At 35.4% G+C, this 23,121-nt stretch overlaps 1 protein-coding gene and 1 long non-coding RNA gene across 2 annotated transcripts in view; one reads left to right on the forward strand and one right to left on the reverse strand.

The window, feature by feature from the left end:
- Positions 1 to 3,618, forward strand: part of LOC144233252 (uncharacterized) — a 37,320-nt gene extending 33,702 nt beyond the window's left edge. Inside the window, exon 3 of the long non-coding RNA XR_013335628.1 lies at positions 3,556 to 3,618. This is a non-coding gene — a long non-coding RNA (uncharacterized LOC144233252). The remainder of the gene's footprint in view (positions 1 to 3,555) is intronic.
- Positions 1 to 23,121, reverse strand: part of MAN1A1 (mannosidase alpha class 1A member 1) — a 162,618-nt gene that overhangs the window by 100,747 nt on the left and 38,750 nt on the right. Inside the window, exons 2-4 of the mRNA XM_077766081.1 lie at positions 22,654 to 22,750; positions 20,236 to 20,351; positions 6,156 to 6,236 (exon numbers count right to left, since the gene is read on the reverse strand). Coding sequence (XP_077622207.1) covers positions 6,156 to 6,236; positions 20,236 to 20,351; positions 22,654 to 22,750 — 294 coding nt within the window. The remainder of the gene's footprint in view (positions 1 to 6,155; positions 6,237 to 20,235; positions 20,352 to 22,653; positions 22,751 to 23,121) is intronic.

The raw sequence follows: 23,121 nt of genomic DNA on the forward strand, positions 1-23,121 counted from the left end.
GAGAAGAAGGGGGGAAATGGTGGGGGAGAGGGAGGGAGGCAAACCATGAGAGACTCTTGAATGCTGAGAACAAACTGAGAACTGATGGGGGTGGAGAAGAGGGGAAGGGGGGTGATGGGCATGGAGGACGGCACTTGTGGGGATGAGCACTGAGTGTTATATGGAAACTATCTTGACAATAAACTATTAAAAAAAAGGGAAAGAAAAAGCTTTGGAATTCCAACCCTTTTCTCATCTTAAGGTGTACGTAATATTCTTATTTTTACTATTTCCCTTTCTTCTAATTAATATAGACTTAGTTAATCATATAATTTTTTCAAAATAGAGACATTTAAAATGACGTATTTATCTAACAACAACCTTGGTTAACTTTCCACCGAATTTAAAGATATGCTTACACTTGATTTGTTGAGTAGTCTATTTTAATGTTATAAATTTATTCCCTGATCCAGTTATTAAGAGATTATTTTAAAGATTTCATGTGGTTTCACCATTTTAAATATGTGTATCATTTATGCTCAGTGCTATATATTTTTTAAAGTTTTATTTATTTTGAGAGAGAAAGAGAACCAGCAGGGGAAGGGCAGAGAGGGAGGCAGAGGATCCAAAACAGGCTCTGTGCTGTCAGCAGGGGATTTGAACTCTCAAGTCATACGCTCGTGACCTGAGCCCAAGTTGGATGCTTAACCGACTGAGCTACCTGGGTGCTCCCCAGTGTTATATTTTGACTGTGGCATTATACATATACTTTACTAAAAAAATTTTATGGTCTGTAACATATAATAAATATTCATCAAGATATCGATTACCTAATTTTTCTATTTCATTATGCCATTATTTCAAGCCTTCTTTTTAGCTGCACTGCTCAAATCTGTTATTTATTAATTGCATACCCTTAATATATTTCGATCTTAGAGTATTATGATCATATTCTTTTCAATCCTTTGTGTGTGTGTTGTGTGTGTGTGTGTGTGTTTGCAATTATGTCCTCTATTGATATCTCTGCTTTCTTTATTAGCGACCATAATTAAACTACTATCCAGAGAGGAGGATAAATCTAAACCCAATTTTTACAATTTAGGCAGGATTTGGGGAGGAGGGTATTAATGTATTTCTGGTGGATTTTTTTCCTGTTTATACCAGATAGTTCTACATTTTATGAAAAATTTAGTATGTATAAGGTGACATGTGGATTATTTTATGTTACCCAATTTTTAGTGTTATAAAAAAGCAAAACCAAATTACTATTAATTCTCTTCTCCTTTTTGCTCTGGTTGCTAGGAAACCCAAAGACAAATTTCTGCCCAAAGACTGGTTGCCTGTACCGCCTCTTTGTTAGTGCTACCTGTGACTTTAATATTCTCTGACTTTATCAGTCAGAGAAAGATAAATACCATATGATTTCACTCATATGTAGAATTTAAGAAACAAACAAGCAAAGAAAATAAGAGAGAGACACACAAACAAAGCAAGAAACAGACTTAATTAGAGAGAACAATGTGATAGCAGAGGGGAGAGTGGTAGGGGATGGCTGAAATAAGTGACAGGGATTAAGGAGGACACTTGTCATGATGAACACTGGGTGTTGTATAGAAGTGTTGAAACACTACATTGTACACCTGAAACTAATATAACACTGTATGTTAACTAACTGGAATTGAAACAAAAACTTAAATTAAAAAATATTCTGGCTTTATTCTCGGTTTTCAACAGCTCTGTCTGTATTATTAATATTTCCTGTATGTGAGTTTAATTTCTTTGCAGAATAAGGCAGGAGACGGATGGATGGTCTGGAAGATGACTTTATTCTCATGGACTGTGGCAGATATTGAGTCTGAAAGGGAATCCGATCAACACATCCTGAGTTTCTAAGGATTCCTAAACATTTTTATAATTATTAATCACAAAACAAACTCTATAAAATCAATGGCTATAACCCTAATACCCCAAATGTCTGAATCCTATTATGAAAAAAGAGTAAATCTTTCTACCACAAAACTCTTATTCTCAATCTTATTTTTCTCTTCTCCACTCCATAATCCTACCAGATTCCTATATGTTTTCCCCTTTGACATTCCTAAACTTAGTGGCATTAGCTACTGCTCTTTTCTGGAAATCCCTTAGCAATCTTTTGTAGTGATACATGGAGCAGTGGATTTATTTTGGTGAATTTGAGGGAAAATACTTTCGTCACCTTTGAAATGAAGGCTATCCTGGTAGAGTAAACTGGTTTAATAATACAGGGATCTATTATGTGTGTTTCTCCTGTGTGTTAGATCAGATGTCTTTGTCATTGACATGTCTTTATTCATTGACAGCTAGTTCTTCAATGGTTTTAGCATCCAGGAGTTGTTTTGTTTTTCTAGTTCACATACATAAAACATACTAGTCAAATGTTTTCTCTGATCTTGGTAGTTCTAAATGTTCTCTCTTAATCTACAGAATAAAGTAGTTTTGCAAATCAGGAAAATTTTTTTCAGGCATATCATTAAATTTATCAGTTTCTATATGATTTGTCTATTTCCTTTGACACCCTTATTCATCATAGTGACATTTTGTCTTTTTCTGGCGGAGGGGTGGAGGGGGTCCTTCTAAACATCTACTCTTTTCACTCTTGAAACAGGGTCTCAGTTTCCTGTCAAGAATTATCTACCCAGTCTTCAAGGGATACTGAATTCAAACCCTATGGAAGATTTCTTCTGTCATATCCTTTCTTTCATTCCCCAAGATCCCTAAGGGGCCACATGTAAACCAAATTACCAATTGATGGCTTTCTCCTGGGCCTTTGTTTCTTAACAAAGGTAGAAAAAAATAGGGCATGTTTATTAATTCTAAGATGTCTCAGAGTGATTATTAAGCCACAGAGAATCTCATCTTGAGACTTACTTCCAACTTGTTTTCAGCCCTCACTATGAGTCTGTGACATTACTATATCCTGTTAAATTCTCTTTCTGCTCAAGAAAGTCATTGGTTGCTCCTGTAAAACAAATAATATGTGATATATCTATACATGCTGCTTCCCACATGTATCATCTTCTCTTGTAATGTCTTCTTTTGCACTTGCCAAGTTTCAATATCATTTTTGCTTAGGTTACTCTTACTGTATAGTGAGGTTTCTTAAAATTTGTTCTGTGAAACAGTATTTGTAACTCAGTTAGCAAATGTTACACTAAGAAAAAAGGAGAGAGGTTATAGTTAAGCATGGAAAACACAGGGATAAATAAAATTCAATTAGTTTCTTTTTCTGTACATTGTGAATTTCTAAGACAGAATATAAGATGTAGCTTTTTCCGAACTTATTTTTAGGGTGTATAGATACAGACTTATGCTGACATATCTAAAAAAGAAACTAGTGCTCTGTAGAACACATTCTGAGTAATGATCTTCTAGATGCTGCTATTTACTACCTCAAATGAAGACTTTAGTTTCCCTTGAGCTTATAATAGAGAAATACTATCTCTGTTATTTATATTTAATACTGATCATTACTATTTAGTATTCATTTTACCTCTAGCCTGTTTGTAATTCTTGTGATTATTTGCATTTCTTCTATAGACTGAAAATTTATAAGATGTCCTCAAAATACTCCTGAGCCTCAGCAATGAAATGAGAATGTTAAATAATTGTGACTTAGTAGCCCCTTATGAGATGATTTAGGAAGATGAATATTCCTTGACAAGGTAAGTAAATACCATGATTTATAGAACTTTATCAACAATCTGAAACGAACTAATTCATAATTTGGTCATGTTGATTTTCTTTCTATTAATGAATGCTCAATTTTTTTCATTTTGATATGGAGACAGATAGCTCAAGCACAGACTTGAAGTAAAATAATTTTTTTGACCACATTCCTGATGGACAACTTCCCTGAGTGCATTAGTCAAATAAAATTGTCAGTGATGAGGCAACTGAGAGGAAAAAAGAGGAGATGATGTTAAAACAGTCTACTATTTAACATTTCTCACCCAGTAATCACACTTTAGAGAATAAATATTTATCAGCTGATTATAGCTACATTATCTAATATACAGGAATACTAGAAACAACCCAACTATCCAACATTTAGGGACCGGTTATGCAAAAACTGTGCTGAGAAAATGAATCCTTATGTACTAAAAGTATATTCTATAGAAAGAGTAAAGTATGTAGAAAGAAAATACGTTAAGTAATTTTTATAAAATTAAAATATAGACAATCTAGATGTAATGAAAATGATGTTTTGCAAGGGGATAAGGACATAGAAAATACACTAAAAGAATACTTATTTTCAATGGAGGTGTTCTTTGTAGTCTTTGGTTTACTAAAGTTATCTAAGTATGGAATAAAAAAGTACCTTTACAAGGTCTGAGGCAAATTATTTTAGCTATACGCAAAATATCTTTGGATATTATAGTTATATAAATATAGGTCTATAATAAGCACACACACACGAAACATATATGTAGATAAACAAGACACTGTTATAGGTGAAAAAAAAATCCCAATTAAACATGATGCAAATTTAAAAGAAGTGTTACTTGTTTCTCTTTGTATGCTTGATTATCCTATTTGAGCCCAGATATATAAAGATGAAGTTCTTATTTGCTCCAAATTGTCTCACCTCCACATAAATGATGAAGAAAGTTAAAACCAAGTTCATCCTAAGTATGCTATGTCAAAAACAACAAGAATACTAGGCATTGGACACTCAAAGACAAACATTCTAAAAGCAGAAACTTGCTAACTAAAATAACATTAATTTTCAATATGTCTTCTTAAAAATACGGATTCTCTGACTTAACATTTAGAACATCCTAAACTAAACTCAACACACGAAGTCATGTGGGAAAGAAGAGGCATGATGTGCCAGAAAATCTCTTTACCCTGGCTGAGAAAGTGACAGAATCCATAACGAAGAAAAGAATTTAACACTTAAACAGGACAAAATATAGGGGAATGTAGAAGCCATTTATATATATTAAAAATACCTATGTTTGAATAAAATCTAAAGACAGAGGGAATGTTAAGATTTTGCAGGCTGTTTTGTTATGGCTAGGAAAGTACTCGAGAGACAGGAACAAACTAAAGCAGCTTTTCTCATTAAACATTTATTGCTCTGCTTAAATCTGTTTGAAGGAACATAGAAATACCTGAAACACTATACTAGGTAAGATCCACTCTGCTCCTAGCCAGAGTGCTGAGGCTCACACAAATATGATTGACATGCAACTGAATTATCTGTTTTGCCTTGACGTCAGCTTTTAATACTGTCAACATTAAAGATGAAGTCCATTCCAACAACTTAGTGGAAACTTAAGATATTCATAAGGTTGTCCAAAACCTTTCAAGAAAATAGCATCCATGCTCTATATAAGCATGATACAAAAATCCCTTCTTAATTTAACCATAAAAGGCAGCTAAATTAAAAATTCCTGCTTTCCTCCAAGCAGATAATTAATTGAGCTCTGCTCTAGGAAGAGCTCCAAAGCACTTTACACAGGGACACACTGGCCTACAGGGCTTCTCACTGCAAGGCTCAATTTCTTTTTTTTTTTTTAAATGTTTTATTTATTTCTAGGAGAGAGAGACAGCGTGAGCAGGGGAGGGTCAGAGAGAGAGGGAGTCACAGACTGAAACAGGCTCCAGGCTCTGAGCTGGCAGTCAGCACAGAGCCCGACGCGGGGCTCAAACCCACGAACGGTGAGATCACGACCTAAGCGAAAGTCGGAAGCTTAATCGACTAAGCCACCCAGGCGTCCCGCAAGGCTCAATTTCTTAAACACTGTAATTTTTATATCTTACCTGTCAAAATTTCTCCCACCTTCAAAAAGGTTTTTTATCAAGCTAATGTTATGCTAACATTAAAATAATTTTTAAGGAAAAAAACTCATTCACAGGACTGCCATTGCACTAAACCTCTTTAATTGGTTGACAGGCATATCTGATTTATAGTTGTAACTATACCGCACCTAATAGAATGGAGCCAGGCTTTTTTAAAGGCATTGCTTAACATTTTGTTACAACTTGTGCCCAAATTTCCCAGGGTGCTGGTTTAATCAGTATATATTATATATGGAAATTCAGTATATGCTTGAGGCCCATCAAAATATGAACATAGGTACCATAAAAAGCACATTTTACTCAAAAAATGTGATTTTATGGTTTCATCTTACCTCTTCTCCAGACAGATAGTAGGCTGAGAGTAGTCCCCCAACAAAGCGTATATTTACTTCAAAAACAGAAACTTCAGCATTCTGTGGAAATAAAACAAAGGAGGTTCATACATAAATGAGAGCACACAATTGAGAAAAATACCATCATGATAAGATGTGCTAAATATTTAAATTTTACTCAATCTTATGTTTGCCCAGGCAATTTATATACAAGAGAAAAAAGTCTTGTCTTTGAACAATTTCAAAATATATGTAAATAAAGTAATTTTGACTCTTAAAATAATTATAAAATATTTATAAAATTATTTCCTTCCTCTGTTCAGCAACGGATACAATACATAGTTGATATTCTCTATCTGTGCAGATGCTACAGGGCCAGGACATTTTATTTTTCTGTTCTGTTGTGTTCTCCTTTTATTTTATTCATCTGCTTGCTTTTTCCTTCTGAAAAGCCATTTAGACTCTTTGTACTCTGGCAGGTGGTTGAACATTATTCTAGCATTCTTCTCCCACCCTGTTAAAGTAGCACAGCTAGAATGCAAATAGAATTTGACGGAGGGACCTGGGTTCCAAGTGCTTGTTCCCAAGTCCCTGCCTGTGGCCTAGGATGGTCACATCTTCCTGAGAAGAAATTTCATCTGCATAAAGGAGCTTGCTTTTAGCATCCAAAGTGTGCCAAATCTTGTGCTAATCTCTTTATATGAACTATGTCCTTTAATCCTCACACCAAACCCTGTGAAATAATTACTAGTCTTACATCCATTTGACAAATGGAGGGACTGAGATGTATAGTGGTTACTGAAACATTTTAAAAGTTGGACAATGAATCAGTGGTTGAATCAGAATTTGACTAGAGTACTCCAATTCCTCCCCCATGGCTCTGCACTGTCCTGACTCCTGTATCACCTCCCATAATAATGCACCAAGTCCTTTTATTAATGGTCATATCATTGTGGCATGTAATTAGCAATTACCACCAATACTTGTATTATTTTAGAAGACTTGACTACTAAATAGAACTGTCCTACATGCTGTTACTAGAAAATTTAACACAGCTAACCTACAACAGGTATAAGATCCTCTTCAATCTTTGGTTAGCATCCTTTCATGTTCATAGGCCTACTTTTGTATAAGGTCAAATCATTCACTGATAATCATAGGGGCTAACAGCAAACTATATTATATGGACTCAGTATCTTACAGATGAGCTTAGTTAAAATCATCCAACATATTATTTCCTTGAACAAATATTTATCAAACACCTACTATGTGCCACACACTGTCAGAGGCTCTAGGGCCATGGTAATGAAGACTGACGAAGTCCTCAAACTCAGGGAATCTACACTTTAGTGGGAGGAAACAATTCCAGAGGAGAAAAATACACATAGATTTTCACTTAATTCCCGCATGCTTTTGCTAAAAAGTTATAAGGATCTAACAATGAAAGCTAGGCAACTGCTTACAGTTAAAAATTTCTCAAAAAATTTCCTACAAAGGATGAAAACAACTTGGGAAAATTACTGGGCCAGAGTTAGACAAAGCATCATAATATAAGACTCTTTGGTGAGCTCGTTTAATAGTATTTCATAATCTGCAGCATGCACCTGATATAATTTGACTCTATATAGGTGCAATTTATCACTGAGGTGCATCATTCTAAATGAGCATTGTATGCATACTGGTAAAAGCTTTTATATTCCACAAAATTACTGATAAGGAAAAAGGAAGGGAATTCATTAATTTACTTTGGTTCACACAGCTATATTTCTTATGTCTAAAGGTAACAATGTCTTACAGTAAAATCTATTGAATTTAAACTCTTGCATTTTTGCTTGTGTTTTTCAGTTTTTAATGCTGAGAACAGTCCTCCGCATTTCTGCCCACTAAGATCTGTTAAAGTGATTTTTATATTTTTTTTTAAATATTTTTTTTAATTTATTTATTTTAGGAGAGAGAGAGAGACAGCGTGAGCAGGGGAGGGTCAGAGAGAGAGGGAGACACAGACTCTGAAACAGGCTCCAGGCTCTGAGCTGGCAGTCAGCACAGAGCCCGACGCGGGGCTCAAACCCACGAACTGCGAGATCATGACCTAAGCGAAAGTCGGACGCTTAACCGACTAAGCCACCCAGGCGCCCCAGATTTTTATATTCTTATTTTGGTTCTGGGTTCATTAGATATGCATTCTCCTCCTCCTGCGAAAATTTTGGTTATCAGTACTTTTACATAGACATCTGATAAAAATTACTGCAGGGTAGAAGATTGAGCCATGTCAAATATCATCAGAAATGTATCTTCAGCTAGACAGCAATCACCTATTGGGTACAGTTGTTCAACTAGATACTGATCCAGCAATGTGTTCTAGAACCTAAATTCTGTTTATCTTGCTCTATAAAATATTGAGAAATGACCTGGCAAAGTACCATGCTCAAGGTCAGTTGCTTTGCCTTTTGAATTTCATGGCTCTAAGCCTGTCCCAGAAGTAAGTCTGGCTTGTTAGTGAACCCATGCAGCTTTCCAGTGATTGCTGTGTCCTTGTCTTTAAAAGCCTTGTTCAGGAATTCATCACCATTAGGAGTACTCAAGAGTCATCATATTTTCCTCTTTTTGAAAACCGGATTGACATTAGAATTCCCAACTTATTATTTTTTCTACTTCTTTTTATCAAAGTCAAATCTAAATTATTTAGAAACCTTAATCTGAGAGCTCTTTTGACATTCTGGACTGTATTATGCTATTATATCAGATGACTAAGATTTAGATGCTTTTGCTCACTCTTTATGGATTCTTAGGTGAAAAGGATGAAGAAAATAAGAATTCTCCCTCCACAGCAAATTGGTTTTCTATATTGGAAACAGCAGACCATAAAAACACTACCCTAGAGTGAGAAAGACCTAGGATTGAAGGCTAAGTGTGAGATCTCAGGCAAGTAACTTAATCTCTTTCAGTCTCTCTTTTTTTGTTTGTAAAAAGGGAAAACTCATTCCTTACAAGGTGCTAGGAGTCTGTGACTGTAAAGTACTGTGCATAGCACCTGGCATAACACACTCAGCGGAGAGCTGCTGCCATTACCCACTGCACAGTAACTCAGCCTACATAAACTAAGGCCTGTCTTAGTTTATTTCCTCAGGGGTTACTGGAAAATCAGAAACTCCAGAATCCTAGTATTCTCAATTCTAGAATGCAAACTGATACATTTTCTCTGACCCTCGTGGGAGTATTATTTCTCATTGTCTAAAAAATCCTATTTGGAATACAGTATTTTGAACAAACTTCCTTTTGGGTTTGATATACTTTATATATGGTATCTGGATTTTCAAAAGGGACTTTCTACACTCAGGGTTTTAGGCTATCTTTATTAACTTCTGATTATGATTTCCATTAAAGTAATCTTATTAAATTTAAGTGAATATATTCATCCCATCAGTATCCCTGCAGTATCTTTTAAGACGGTTAAAAGACGGTTTTAAAATCTTTTAAAATTTTTCCATTGACTTATCCTAATGACAGAGAGGGATTAGGGGACGGAAAAGATAGTATGTGAAGGAGAGGAGTCCTAAAGAGCCTGTAACACTAAAATCTTGTGTAATTTTTTTGAACAGTATGAATTTTGCAGTCTCCTTAATCCGTGTTTGTTTTAAAATAAAATTACCTTCCTTAAATCTTTAAGTAAGGTTACATGCAGGGATATACTCCATGTACTCTATGGCTTCTAGTGCACTGTCATATGTGGTTGCAGGTTGAGAAGTTGATATAGTCTTCTGGCTAAACTGCATGCACCTATTAGTTAACATCACAAATGATAAACAAGTGGAAGTAGAAATTTTTGGCTGAAAGTCTAACCATGAAAACCTGTGGGTTGGAGAAATAACTCCTTCATTCTGACTTTCCTCTATCAACAGCCTTTGGATTGAAGGACACACTTAACCACATTCATATATAAATTTAATAGAATTTATGGTATAACTAAAGTCACACTGAGAATCAAGAAGAGGTAAGTATGACAAATTATGGAAAAATTAGGCCGCTGTACTAATCTCTTACACTGGGTGTCTTAAACTTATAATTTCTGTAAGCTTATCCCTTAATACTCGTGTCTTCTAGTTCACTATACATCTATGCAAATTATGAAATAAACTGATAAAGATTGTTAAAAAGGGTAAAAGAATTTAATTCAATAAACCACTTTGTAATCTCCCTCTCCCAATCCTTAATATTATGCTCCATCTTTCTACTGACTTCCTGCAAGTCAACAGATTTGATCTGATTTATGAGCACAAAGAACTTAATCCTATCTGGGCAAGAGGAAAAGTGAACATTTCAAAATCCTTGTTTCAAAATGAATGCCTGAAAGATTAACTTTCTCCCACTAGACATGACAGCATTTTAAATAACTCAGGAAATGTATTAGATATTAATTAGGTATTTTTATAAGTATTTTATTCACCAAAAATTTCTGTAAAATGATAGATTGTAATATATCTCAGTGAGTGAAATAATGGACTTGACCATTAGAATAACAAATTTAGTTTATAGCACAGATGTAGCCATAGTTTTCTTTTGATTGAGGAACTACTGAAGAGTACAAGCTTCCCCTGAAGAACAGATGTATTAACTCCTTCATTTTGACTTTCTTTGCACAGACTTATCATAATTATTTAGAATCAAACTTATACAAGTTAAAGGAATTCTTAATTCTTAGGGTTCCACATGGCATGACAGATCTGATGGATTCCATTAAATTGAAAAAGATCTCTTGGGAAGAGGATTTTTATTTTCAAAAATATTTTAATAATATTCTGTGTATTTGGTCCCAATTCTTAGACTCCTTATTTTAAGGGTAATTCTCTGAGCCTTCAAATCAGAGACTACTTCTTTGCTAGCTATTCCTCTAAACTTCCCGCCAGGTTTCTACTCATTGAACTGTAAGTGAGAAGCAACCATTAATAACTGCCCTACTACAATCCAATCCAGTAACTATGTTTAATAATAACTGCCCCATTCTAAACATATACGATAACTATGCTTTGCCTTACTGAGAAATATATTGGAAACAAGATGAGACTTTTCAAAGACATTTATTAAAGAGTGGTAACAGCCTATACATCTTGCCTATGTTTAAGCTTAGCAGACACCTTTGTTTATAAGTAGTATTTTGAATTATTTTGTATTAATATTTTGAGGATTAAAAGTATAAAACAGATTAAATTGCAATATTTAACAATGTAACTTAGTGTTATATATGTCCTAGCAGCTTTTAGTTTCATATTTAAGTAACGTGATAAACCTCTTAAAAGGAACAAAGCACAAGTTCTTTAGGCCACAAAGACAGATAATCTTCCCTATGTGAATAGGTTGGTTTTACTATGCAGACCCAGAAGGACTCTCAACTAGTAGTCCAAACTATCACTAATTACTGACAGAGAGAACAGCTCAGTAACCTTTTAAAGCCAACACCCAAATCATCACCCTTGGCAGGCACTGATTAGCATTCAGATAAAAAATACTGAATAACTCCATTCAACAGGATAATTAACTTATTTGCACTCATAGGGACATAGTGCTGTTCTAAAATAGACTATTTAGGCAAATACTAAAGCAGAAGTCACTTCTTTCATGGTCTATGGGATAGAACTCTGGATCTACGTCAAGTACGCATTTACACATTTGAGAAGATCCAAAATTGCTTTGTGGGGTTATTTACGTCCTTCCTATAGGGAACCTTACAGCTTATTTTCTTGAAAAGTGGGGTAAAAGAACAGTCTGGATTATTAAACTGTTGGTGGGATATAACTGGTCAGCCACTGTGGAAAGCAGTATGGAGGCTCCTCAAAAAATTAAAAATAAAATATCATGTGATCCAGTAATTACACTTCTGAGTACTTAATGAAAGAAAATGCAAACACTAATTCAAAAAGATATATACATGCCCGTGCACACACACATAAATATTACTCAGCCACGAAAAAGGATAAGCCATTTGAGACAACATGGATGGACCTAGAGGGTATTATGCTAAGTGAAATAAGTCAGATGAATACCATAAAGCTTTACAAATACCATATATGATGTCATTCATACGTGGAATCTAAAAGACAAAACAAATGAACAGACAAAAACAGAAACAGATTCATAAATACAGAAAACAAACTGGTGGTTGCCAGAGATGAGGGGATGAGGGAAACAGGCAGAGGGGATTAAGAAGGGCAAACTACCAGTTATAAAATAAATAAATCACAGGAATTAAAAGTACAGCATAAGGAATACAGTCAATAATATTGTAATAACATTGTATGACAGAGGGTAACTAAACTACGCTTAATGTTGTAAGCATTGCATAATGTAGAGAATTGTGAAATTAGTATATTGCACACTTGAAACTGAAATAACATTGCATGTCAACATTGTACTTTCAATAAAGGAAAAAGATTAAGTTAGCCTGTTATCTTAGGCATACGGTATTCATTACAATCAAAAGTACAATCCATTCAAACTAAGACTACAATGAGATACCACTTCACATCTGTTACTGATGGCTACTATAAAAAACAAAATCAGAACATAACAGTGTTGGTGAGAATGTGGAGAAACTGGAACACTGGCACACTACTGGTGGGAAGGTAAAACGATGCAGCCACTGTGGAAAGCAGTAAGGTGGCTCCTCCAGAAATTAAAAACAATTGCCAATCCAGCAATCCCACATCTGGGTGTATACAAAAAATAATTCTAAGAAGAATCTCAAAGAGACATTTGTATATCTGTGTTCCTAGAACATTCACAATAGCTAAGACATGGAAGCAATCCAAGTGTTGTTCAATGACAGATGAACAGATAAGCAAATATGGAATATACATATGATGAAACATTATTCAACCTTAGAAAGGACGGAAATTTTGACATACGCTCTAATATGAATGAATCTTAAAGACATTATGCTAAGTGAAATAAGGCAGTCACAAAAAGAAATATACCATATGAATCCACTTTATAGGAGGCACTGGAGTAGTCACAGTCATAGAGACAGAAAATATAATGGTGGTTGTCAGGGGCTGGAGGGATAAAGGTTGGGAAGTTATTGTTTAATGGGAACTGAGTGTCAGTTTTTCAAGATTAAAAGAACTGGATATGGATGGGGGTGATGGCTGCACAGAAATATGATTCCATTAATATTATAGTACTTAATACTAACTGAATCTTACCCTTAAAAATGGTTATGATGGCACCATTGTATGATATGTATTTTACTGCAATCAAAAAAATTAAAGAAAAAACAAAGTATAATCCATGTGCTTGCCAAAGACCACTGTCTCAGCGTGTTGCTAGGTAAATGTCTGGAACAGGCTAATCATCTATCCTTTGTCATTCTCAAAGCTCGCCCTTTCATAGAGATATCACCTCACCTCAATGAAGAAAAATGACTTTTAACAGTTAATATAACTTTGGCATTTACTGAAGTTTTATATAAAAATTACTATCTGGAGAAAATCTCTACATATTCTATAAAATTAATACTGAAGATAGCTTTTAATATTTCTCCTGCAAAGATCTAGGTAATCAATACTTCTCTGAGGTGACAGGAAAGAACAGGAAGCACTCAGAACTGAATTCGGAAATGCCTAAATATGAAACTCTCGATCATTTGTTCTTATGTTAAAGATTTCTCAGTAGCAGGAGCCACTGCATATCTGTTCTGGAAGTTGGCTAGATGAAAACAAGTAAATCAACTTCATTTGAACTCCTTATCATTTCTAACTATTTCAAAATATGACACAGTCAGTTACCCTTGCACCCTGTCATCTTGTCCTGTAGCTGAGTCTAACATAGTCTGTTGAGAAGCAGGACAAGATAACTTCTCATTCATTTAATTAGAGTTTATTGAGTACCTATGGAACAATGCACTCTAATGTGTGCTGTGATATGAAGATTACATGCTTAAACTGGAAGGATTCAAATTCTCTGGCTGCCTATATATATTTCTCAACTCTCTGCACTTCCTCTCCAATAAAAATAGTCACTGAGTTAGGCAGATCTTGTTCACCCATAGCTTTTACTTGTGTGATTTGGGGCAGATTAGTTAATCACCTCTTCATCTATAAAAACAGGGACAATATCACTTACCCTGTATAGTTGTCACAAATACTAAACAAGATAACCTATGGGAAAAAAATCACCTAGCATAATACTTAGCATATCTCTGTACTCTTCAAATGGTGGTTTCCTCTGTCTTTTCTCCTTCCTAAGAAAACTTGGCCCCAAATTAAGTACTCAATTTTTCCTGCTAGACTATAAGCTCCATGAGGGTAACTGACTGTCCAAAGGTATTTAGTAAATAACATACAAATGAAATAATGAATAATGAGTAACCAAGAATGTGTTTTAGATTCTTTGTTTTAAGACTGCTTTAAATTAAAACCAGAAAACTCATCTACTGGAGTCTACCTTTAGTGGTGTGCCATACCTATGTTCCTCTACGGATATCTGAATGGAATACAAAGCTGCACCTGGGAAGCCCTTGCTCCTACATATTATCCCAGTGATTTATTTTAAGCCAGTTATTAAAGCCATTTGAACTCTGTGCTACCAAGTATGGAATTGGAATCAACTTGCTATGCCTCAATTAAAAGAAAATGAGTTTTAGTTAATGACAGTATAAACCAATAGAAAACATTTACTTTATACCTTTAAGTGATGCAAATTGAATATTTCACATACAAACACATTTATTCTTAACTGAAAGATTGGTTTATGCTCAGGAATACCACAGGATAAACCACCTCTCAACAGTAGTGTTTGTTTCAGTTTCTTTCTGGTTTTTCCCTTGAAATAATTTGGATGCATTAACTTATCTGCAATACCCTCACACTGCCAATTATAATACTTTATTAGGAAAAAAGTTCATTTAAAAACAAGCAATAATTTATCCAATATTACCTGGAATAATATTACATGTTATCCATAAAAATAAAAAAATTTTCTCTCTTTGCTTAAGCTTCTCCAATTTCTCTGTCCTTCAGATAAGTGGAAAAAGTTTCCATTTTCAGAGAGAAATCTGCATAATTGTTGATATAATCACCTGAGCCTCTAGGTAAATTGAGCAAATATAAAACAAAGCCTCATATAAGACATATTAAAACCAACCAAAGGGGCGTCTGGGTGGCTCAGTCAGTTAAGCATCCGACTTTGGCTCAGGTCATGATCTCATGGTTCGTGGGTGCAAGCCCCGCATCAGGCTCTGCTGACAGCTAGCTCAGAGCTCAGAGCCTGGAGTCTGTTTCAGATTCTATATCTCCCTCTCTCTCTGACCCTCCCCTGCTCATGCTCTCTCTCACACAAATAAACATTAAAAAAAATTTAAAAAACAACAACCAGAAAATGGTATGTTAAAGAATTTTACAAAACAATGATTAGGAGAGTAAAACAATACAGCTTTCCTGAATTTACTAATTTTAAGATGAGAAGTACTTGGCTTCACTTGGCTGTTAATAACAAATGCTTTTTAAAGGGAAAATATGGCAATACCCAGAGAGAACTATAACAAATATGTTTCAAGACTGCTCACATTAGGAATAGCATTATAAGGGGGTGCCTGGGTGGCTCAGTTGGTTAAGTGTCCAACTTCGGCTCAGGTCATGTTCTCATGGTTCGTGAGTTTGAACCCCGCGTTGGGCTCTGTGCTGACAGCTCAGAGCCTGGAGCCTGCTTCGGATTCTGTATCTCTCTTTCTCTCTGCTCCTCCCCTGCTCATACTCTGTCTCTCTCTGTCTCTCTCTCTCTCTCTCTCTCTCAAAAATAAATAAAATATCAAAATAATTTAAAAAAGGAATAGTATTATAAGAAACAGAAATTTGAGATTTGTGGCTATGCTTTTTAAAATATATTTTGAAAGATATAGGCCAACATTATCAACAGCAGTTCTAAAGTGGTATTTTACACAAATCTGTCAATTAATTGGACAAAATCTTGTTAAAAAACAAAAATATAGCTTTAAATAAACATTAAATGTCAGCATTTTAGCAATCACTCAAGAATAGTCCAATTGCTTTATCTTGCAAGTAAGGAAGCAAAAAATTAGCTCTTCTCCACAGTCTGATATCCTCTATTAGATTCCCTCTAATTCCTCACAGGTCCACATGGTCCAGGGAACACATTTATGTCACCTGGTAGTGGTCTGAGGTCCAACCGCCTTTTGTTACCTTGTCTGTTAGCTTGAGAGGCCTTTGTGCTTAGTTCTTTTAGATAAATGATTCCACATTTTCTCAGACTACTGCTGGTCATGAAAGCAAAAAATTGTTGCAGGATTTGGGGTGGTTTGGGGAAGTAATTCTGTAATTATCAGACAAGGGATCTGGATACTATTCAGGTCTAGCAGCACTAACATCTATTTTCCTGTCTTCAATCATTTAATCTTGGATAAATAAATACAGTAAAACTGCAATATTAATATATAGAAATCTGTTCCATTTATATACACTAATAATGAAGTAACAGAAAGAGAAATTAAGAAAACAATCCCATTTACAACTATACCAAAAATAATAAAATATCTATGAATAAACTTCACTGAGGAGGATTACTCTGAAAACTAAAACATTGATGAAAGAAACTGAGTAAGTCACAAATGGAAGGATATTCCATGCTCATGGACTAGAAGAGTTAATATTGCTAAAATTTCCATACTACCCAAAGCAATCTACAGATTGAATGCAATCCCTATTAAGATATCAACAACATTTTCACAGAACTAGCAAAAATAATCCTAAAATATGTGTGGAACCACAAAAGTTCCCAAATAGCCAAAGCAATCTTGAAAAAGAACAAAGTTGGTGATATCACAACCCCAGATTTCAAGATATACTACAAAGCTGTAGTAATCAAAACAGTACGGTACTGGCATGAAAACAGACACAGAGATCAACAGAACAGAATAGAGAGTCCAGAAATAAACACACACTTATTTGGTCAATTAATGTATGACTAGTCAAGAATATATAATGGAGAAAAGATAGTCTCTTCAACAAATAGTGCTGGGAAAACTGGACAGCTACATGCAAAGGAATGAAGCTGGACCACTTTCTTATACCATACACAAAAATAAATTAAAAATGGATTAAAGACCTAAATGTGAGGCCTGAAACCATAAAATTCCTAGAAGAAAGCATAGGCAGTAATTTGTTTGACATTGGTTGTAGAAACATTTTTCTATATATAAACCCTTAGACAGGGAGAAAAAAAGCAAAGTTAAACTATTAGAACCACACCACAATAAGAAGCTTTTACACAGCAAAGGAAACCATCAACAAAACTAAATGGCAACCTACTGAATGGGAGATGTTTGCAAATGATGTATCTGATAAGGGGTTCATATCCAAAATATACAAAGAACTTACACAATTTAAGGCCAAAAATTCCTAATCTAATTAAAAAATGGACAGAAGACCTAATTAGACATTTTTCCAAAGAAGACATACAACTGGCCAACAGATACATGAAAAGATTCTCAACATCACTAATCATCAAGAAAATGCAAATTAAAATCATGTGAGATAACACTTTACACCTGTCAGGATGGTGCAATACACAAGAAATAACAGGTGTTGGTGAGGATATGGAGAAACAGAAACCTTTGTGCACTGTCAGTGGGAATGCAAATTGGTGCAGCCACTGTGGAAAACAATATGAAGGTTCCTCCAAAACTTGGAAACAGAAATATCCTCTTAACAAAGGGGAAAGGGAGGTGAAACAGATAAAGGGAATTAGGAATATATTTATCTTGATGAGCAGTGAGAAATATAATCACTGAAACACTATACTGTACACCCAAAATAAATATAACACTATGTTAATTATATTTGAATTAAAGAAACAAAGAAACAAAAAACACTGGTTAACAGGAGGAAAAAAAATCATTTGATTTTGAAGGAATCCAGGTCCTATTCTCTCAACCCTTCCTGAAAGGGTTTGGGGAAGGGAACCCACTACCCATTTCTCTCCCACAGATAGGCGACAACAAGTCCTATTTAAAGGTAGGTATTTGAATTTAACTTATTGACAACATGATGGGACAGAGATATTAGTAAGAGATGACAAATCCTCAAAAAGAAACAGATTTTTTTTTCACTGCTTTGATTTTTTTCATACTCAGTTCTAAATATTAGAGCACTCCAATCAAATGGCTATAGAACCTTGAGCAAATCACCAGCTCCCTTGGTCTGTTTTCCCATTTTTAAAATGAAAGAGCTGAACACACTGATCTCCAAGGTCCTTTTATGTTGGAATATATATGTCTTCTTTATATTCTAAATTCAATTATAAGGCAGATTAAACACAGACTTCTGTAATTGTCCTTTAAGGCAGTGATCTCCAAAATGGGTCATATAAGCAATTAATAGGAAGGTTGGAACAAAATACTCATTTAAAAAATATTTTATTTATTTTTATTTTAGAGAGAAGGAGAAAGAGAGTACAGAGTGAGGGAGAGAATCTTAAGCTCAGCATGGAGCCTTGGAACAAAATATTCAAACTTTAAATTTCCATAAGTTTTTAATGCAAAGACATAGGAAAAGGATTTAGTTGTACTGATCTGTAACATTCTGCATAGGTGTCCTCACTGTGTCTGTGAGAGAACAAGAGCTCCACAAAATGGAAGTGTTGCCAGGGGAGCCCTTATGTCCAGTTTTCACATACAGCATGCTTGTGCCTGGTTATGGAGGTTTACAGATATTATTGAATGCTTACCAGATAGACAAGAAAGCAGCTTATAAAGCTTTTTTGTGAAACAATCTCCAATTAAAAATACCAATAATGCAAACGTAAGTGAGTGACTAAAACATAGCTGGGCCAACACTCTTCTGTTTTTTAAAACAAGTTTTTTGTCAATCTCATCATGAGGTGAAACACTGGCCATGGAATTAGATGAGCTCTGACAAGATGCCATCCTCCCAAATCAAAATTATCAAGAAGTTCTGGAAGTGTCCGCTCTCCTTAATTCTGAACCTTCTCCTTGTTATACAATGGGTTTTGATGTATTTGTTAAGAATGATAGCACACATACAAAGATTTTTAAAAGACTTCAAATACATACTGACAACATTTTATGCAGACAAGGGTATACAACAAAGTTTGAAGGCTTATTTATGTGAAAGTGGATGAGAGTGGATGTGTTGAGAGTTTAGTGGAGCGTCCCCTTGGTATTGCTGCCTCAGCATCCACATAGCCTGTGGGGAGCCTTAGGCAAAGCTAGCCCCGGTGTGAGTACATATCCCATAAAACAGCCCACACAGTCATAAGCAAATGCAAGTTCCTCGTATGACTCCCCCAGTTGCCCTTGTGATCAATAGTTTCCCTCACCCCTCAGGACCTTCCCCTTGTGCCTGCCTTTGAAAAGACCCCTGTGGACCTTACCAAAACCTAGTTCTTTCTGGTATGAATTGACCAATTTGACCCCAACGCACTACACCCACCCTACTAAAGGCATGTGTCCCAGGTCCTGTCTATACTCTGCCTGACCTCCCTTTGCGGCCCCTGGAGGCCTGCTGTGTACCTCCTCAGGACCTGTGAGTAACAAGCTTCTCTACTGCAATTTCTCTTGTGGTCTTTTGTTGGGCTGCAGCTCACCACCTGGCACCCTTTGCTCCAATTAACAAAAGTTAATTTAACAAAATCGAAACAATGTGCCATGGCACGATGCAAAAGCATAAGCATGGAGCCACACAGATGTGTGCTGACTCACAGCTGTGACACACAACTAGCTCTGTGATCTGGATAAGCCTACGAGGCTCCAATCTGTAACCTGTGCAGGTGTGAAAATAACGGCCATCTCAGACGGTGGTTATGGACTTGAACATGAACACTTGGCACATGTAGGTCTTGATAGATTTTTCTTTTTCCTTACTCCTAATTTGCTAAAGAACAAAAACATGTACTTCTGTAGTAATGGAGGCCAAGACTATAGTATGGTACTATTTAAAAATGCATTCTTTGTGTTCACTATGGTATGTAACACAATAACTGGGGGCCCACAACAGATTTTGTCCATGTTAAACTGAGATTTAAAAACTGAATTGGCAATTTTTGTTTAACTCACCACATTGAAATCTAGATTTTCTTCAACCCATGATTTTGCTTCTTCAAATTCATCTTTCATTTCCATTATAAAAAGTGTATCTAGGGCATCTACTATTGTTGCTCCTTTAATACTACCTGAAAATATCAGAAAAATATTTATTGATTAAAATATTTGGCAGACACATACAAGCAAACTGACCATACCTGGAAAAGGATAATATGGAATTTGTTAATAAACAGTAATAATTAACACAGTTTAACTTCTTTCAGTGAAAGAAAATTTAAATGCTGCATCAAAACCAAAGTAATAATCATTATAGGCTATGAGTTGATATACTAATCTTTAGAGTTTCTTCTGAACTTGTAGAATATAATGTCTTAGAAATTTCATTTGTAACTGCATTCTTCACCAAGAAAAAAATAGATCTGAAACAAAGGAGTAACATACATATTAATTTGAATGTAATCACATCAAAGTGCACCTGTGCAAAACTTTTAACTGTAATTAGATCTAAAATTATGATAGCTCTAAGAAGCCATTATTCCAAAATGGAATTCACTCCCCCTTTGAAGGCCTGACTGATCCTAACCTCCCCTTCCACCCACCCAGACCATCTTGACTCTGATTCATTTCCTTTGAACTCCCTTGACGTGAGACTTTACATTGGTCTTGCACTCATCAGTTTCTGCCTTCCATTATAATTACTTGTATGCATCTCTTTTAGTCTGTAAACTTCCTCAGAATGGAGAAGTCTTGTCTTCTTCATCTGCACATTCCATACTAAGAGACTTAGTATGTTTCAATGTTTAAGAATCATTTAAAAAATTATCAACATATTAACAGAGAACAAAATAATCTCTTTGATAAAGATTTTAACAAATTTACCTAAAACGGACTTATCAATGATAAATGTAGGGATAAAAGCAAAAACAGAATTAGATTTTAAAAAGCTATAGTAAACTATGAAAAAATAAAGGACTCTGAGTCTGCATGAAGTTTCTGAATTTGTCTTCAATTCCTAACTCTCAAAACCCATGTTAACTAGTCACTGTGTCATGAAAACAATACTTTATAAAAACATCTGAAAGCACTTCTACTGTCACTACTCCAGGTTTGGCCTCTCTTCCAGGTCTGTGTCACTGTGATGGGCCAACCAGCCTTTCTTCCACTTTGCCAGCTCTCCCTAACTGTTCGTAGCTGTTCTTCCAATTCCCTTCTCCCTACCTGGGATCCAACTTCGTATGAATATCTGAACTTCAGACGAACATCTATTGACCCTTCTAGTGCTCTGACAACTCAGTGCCTACACACAGCTCTTCTGCACTAGGCCATGAACTCTGCAAAGACTTGTATTGTGTTGATTAACACCAGTGCTGGAAGGAGAGCCAAACACACGGAAGATCCTGAATAAATGGAAAAGTATACTGTGGTGATTAGGACCACAGGCTCAGAGCTTAGCCACACCTGGATTCTGGCCCCAGCTCAGCCAGTTAGTATGTGGCTAATATGGGCAAGCTCTTCTCTGAGCTACATCTTTCTCATCTATAAAATGTGTATAATAATGAGGTTAAGTGAGATGACACACAAATGGCATTTGGCACATAATAAATGTCAGTTGATACTGTTGTTTGTTATATGATTTGATACTATTTAACACCTTCAGTTAAAGTATAAAAAGTCACATTTTCTATGAGGAATTAAGAAGTGTCAGAATGAGACTCTACCCCCTTCATCCTTTTATTTACAGACAAAATTGTGCACAATATAAAAGAACAAGTGTGATGAGAATGGCACTGGGTAGCTCTGTGACCCAAGGAATCCATCTAACACTTCTGTTCCCTAGCTCCCTCACCTCACAATGGGATTGCCATTAGCATCCAGAGTACCAATCACAAAGGGATGCTGTGAGGACCAAATGCAATGAAGCATAACAACATAGATAAATGGAAGTTCAAATAACTGGCCATCCATTCTCACTTTCTCTTTCATGGCACAAATAGGAGAAACCCAGAGCTAAAGTTCAGAGTCGTCAAGATACAGTGAAGATCACCATGGCAGGCTGCCTTAGCCAGTGTATCAATAAAGACACAACTTTTACCTGACAGGAAGCAGTTAATGCAGTCGACCAAATGGTCCTCTGCTGGGTATCACCCCAGGAGCTAAAAATCTTGATGCTGCACCCATATCCATTAAATGGGAACTTTTGGAACTGTTCCCCAGGCATCAGTATTTTTTTTAAAGGTATGCAAGTGATTCTAATGTAGAGTGCTCTGTCTGAAGGACATACTATGCCCAGTCCCTGAAGATAAAATTCCAGCAGGTATGCAAGTTTCCTAGCAACATGGCCTGGAGGGGCACACAAAATTTACCACCCACAAATTCCATCAATCGGAGAAAAGTTACTGTTACTAAGAAACCAAAGCACATTCTACTCACCAAACAAACTGCTCGAATGGCCTTCTTTTGATATAGGTTTCAGTTCATTTAATCCCCAGGCATAACGTTTATAATTATTCCAAGCATGTTTCATCATCTGAAAAAAAGAAATGAAAATAGGATTATAATTTGAATTTAAGATGTTTTTGCTATGAAATAGATCATCCACTGAGGACCTAAAGGTTAAAGCCTTAAAACTCATGGCTTAGTTAAAAAGATGATTATTAATTAAAAGGGTGATAATGATATGAATAAGCTAAAAGGCGTGCACACACAAACACACACACACACACACACATTGCCCCTTTATATTTACAAATGGAGATTTCTTTTTTTGAATCCATAGATATCACTTTCAAAAGTCATTTCCCAGTAACAGAAATTTATCTTATCCTTATAGGATGAACCATTCTTACATTTATCTATTTCATTCTCATGAAAGATTAAATCTATAGACTCTATATTTAA

This window comes from Crocuta crocuta, unplaced genomic scaffold, assembly GCF_008692635.1.
Source record: "Crocuta crocuta isolate KB4526 unplaced genomic scaffold, BGI_CrCroc_1.0 scaffold413, whole genome shotgun sequence".
NCBI classification, from domain to species: Eukaryota; Metazoa; Chordata; class Mammalia; order Carnivora; family Hyaenidae; genus Crocuta; species Crocuta crocuta.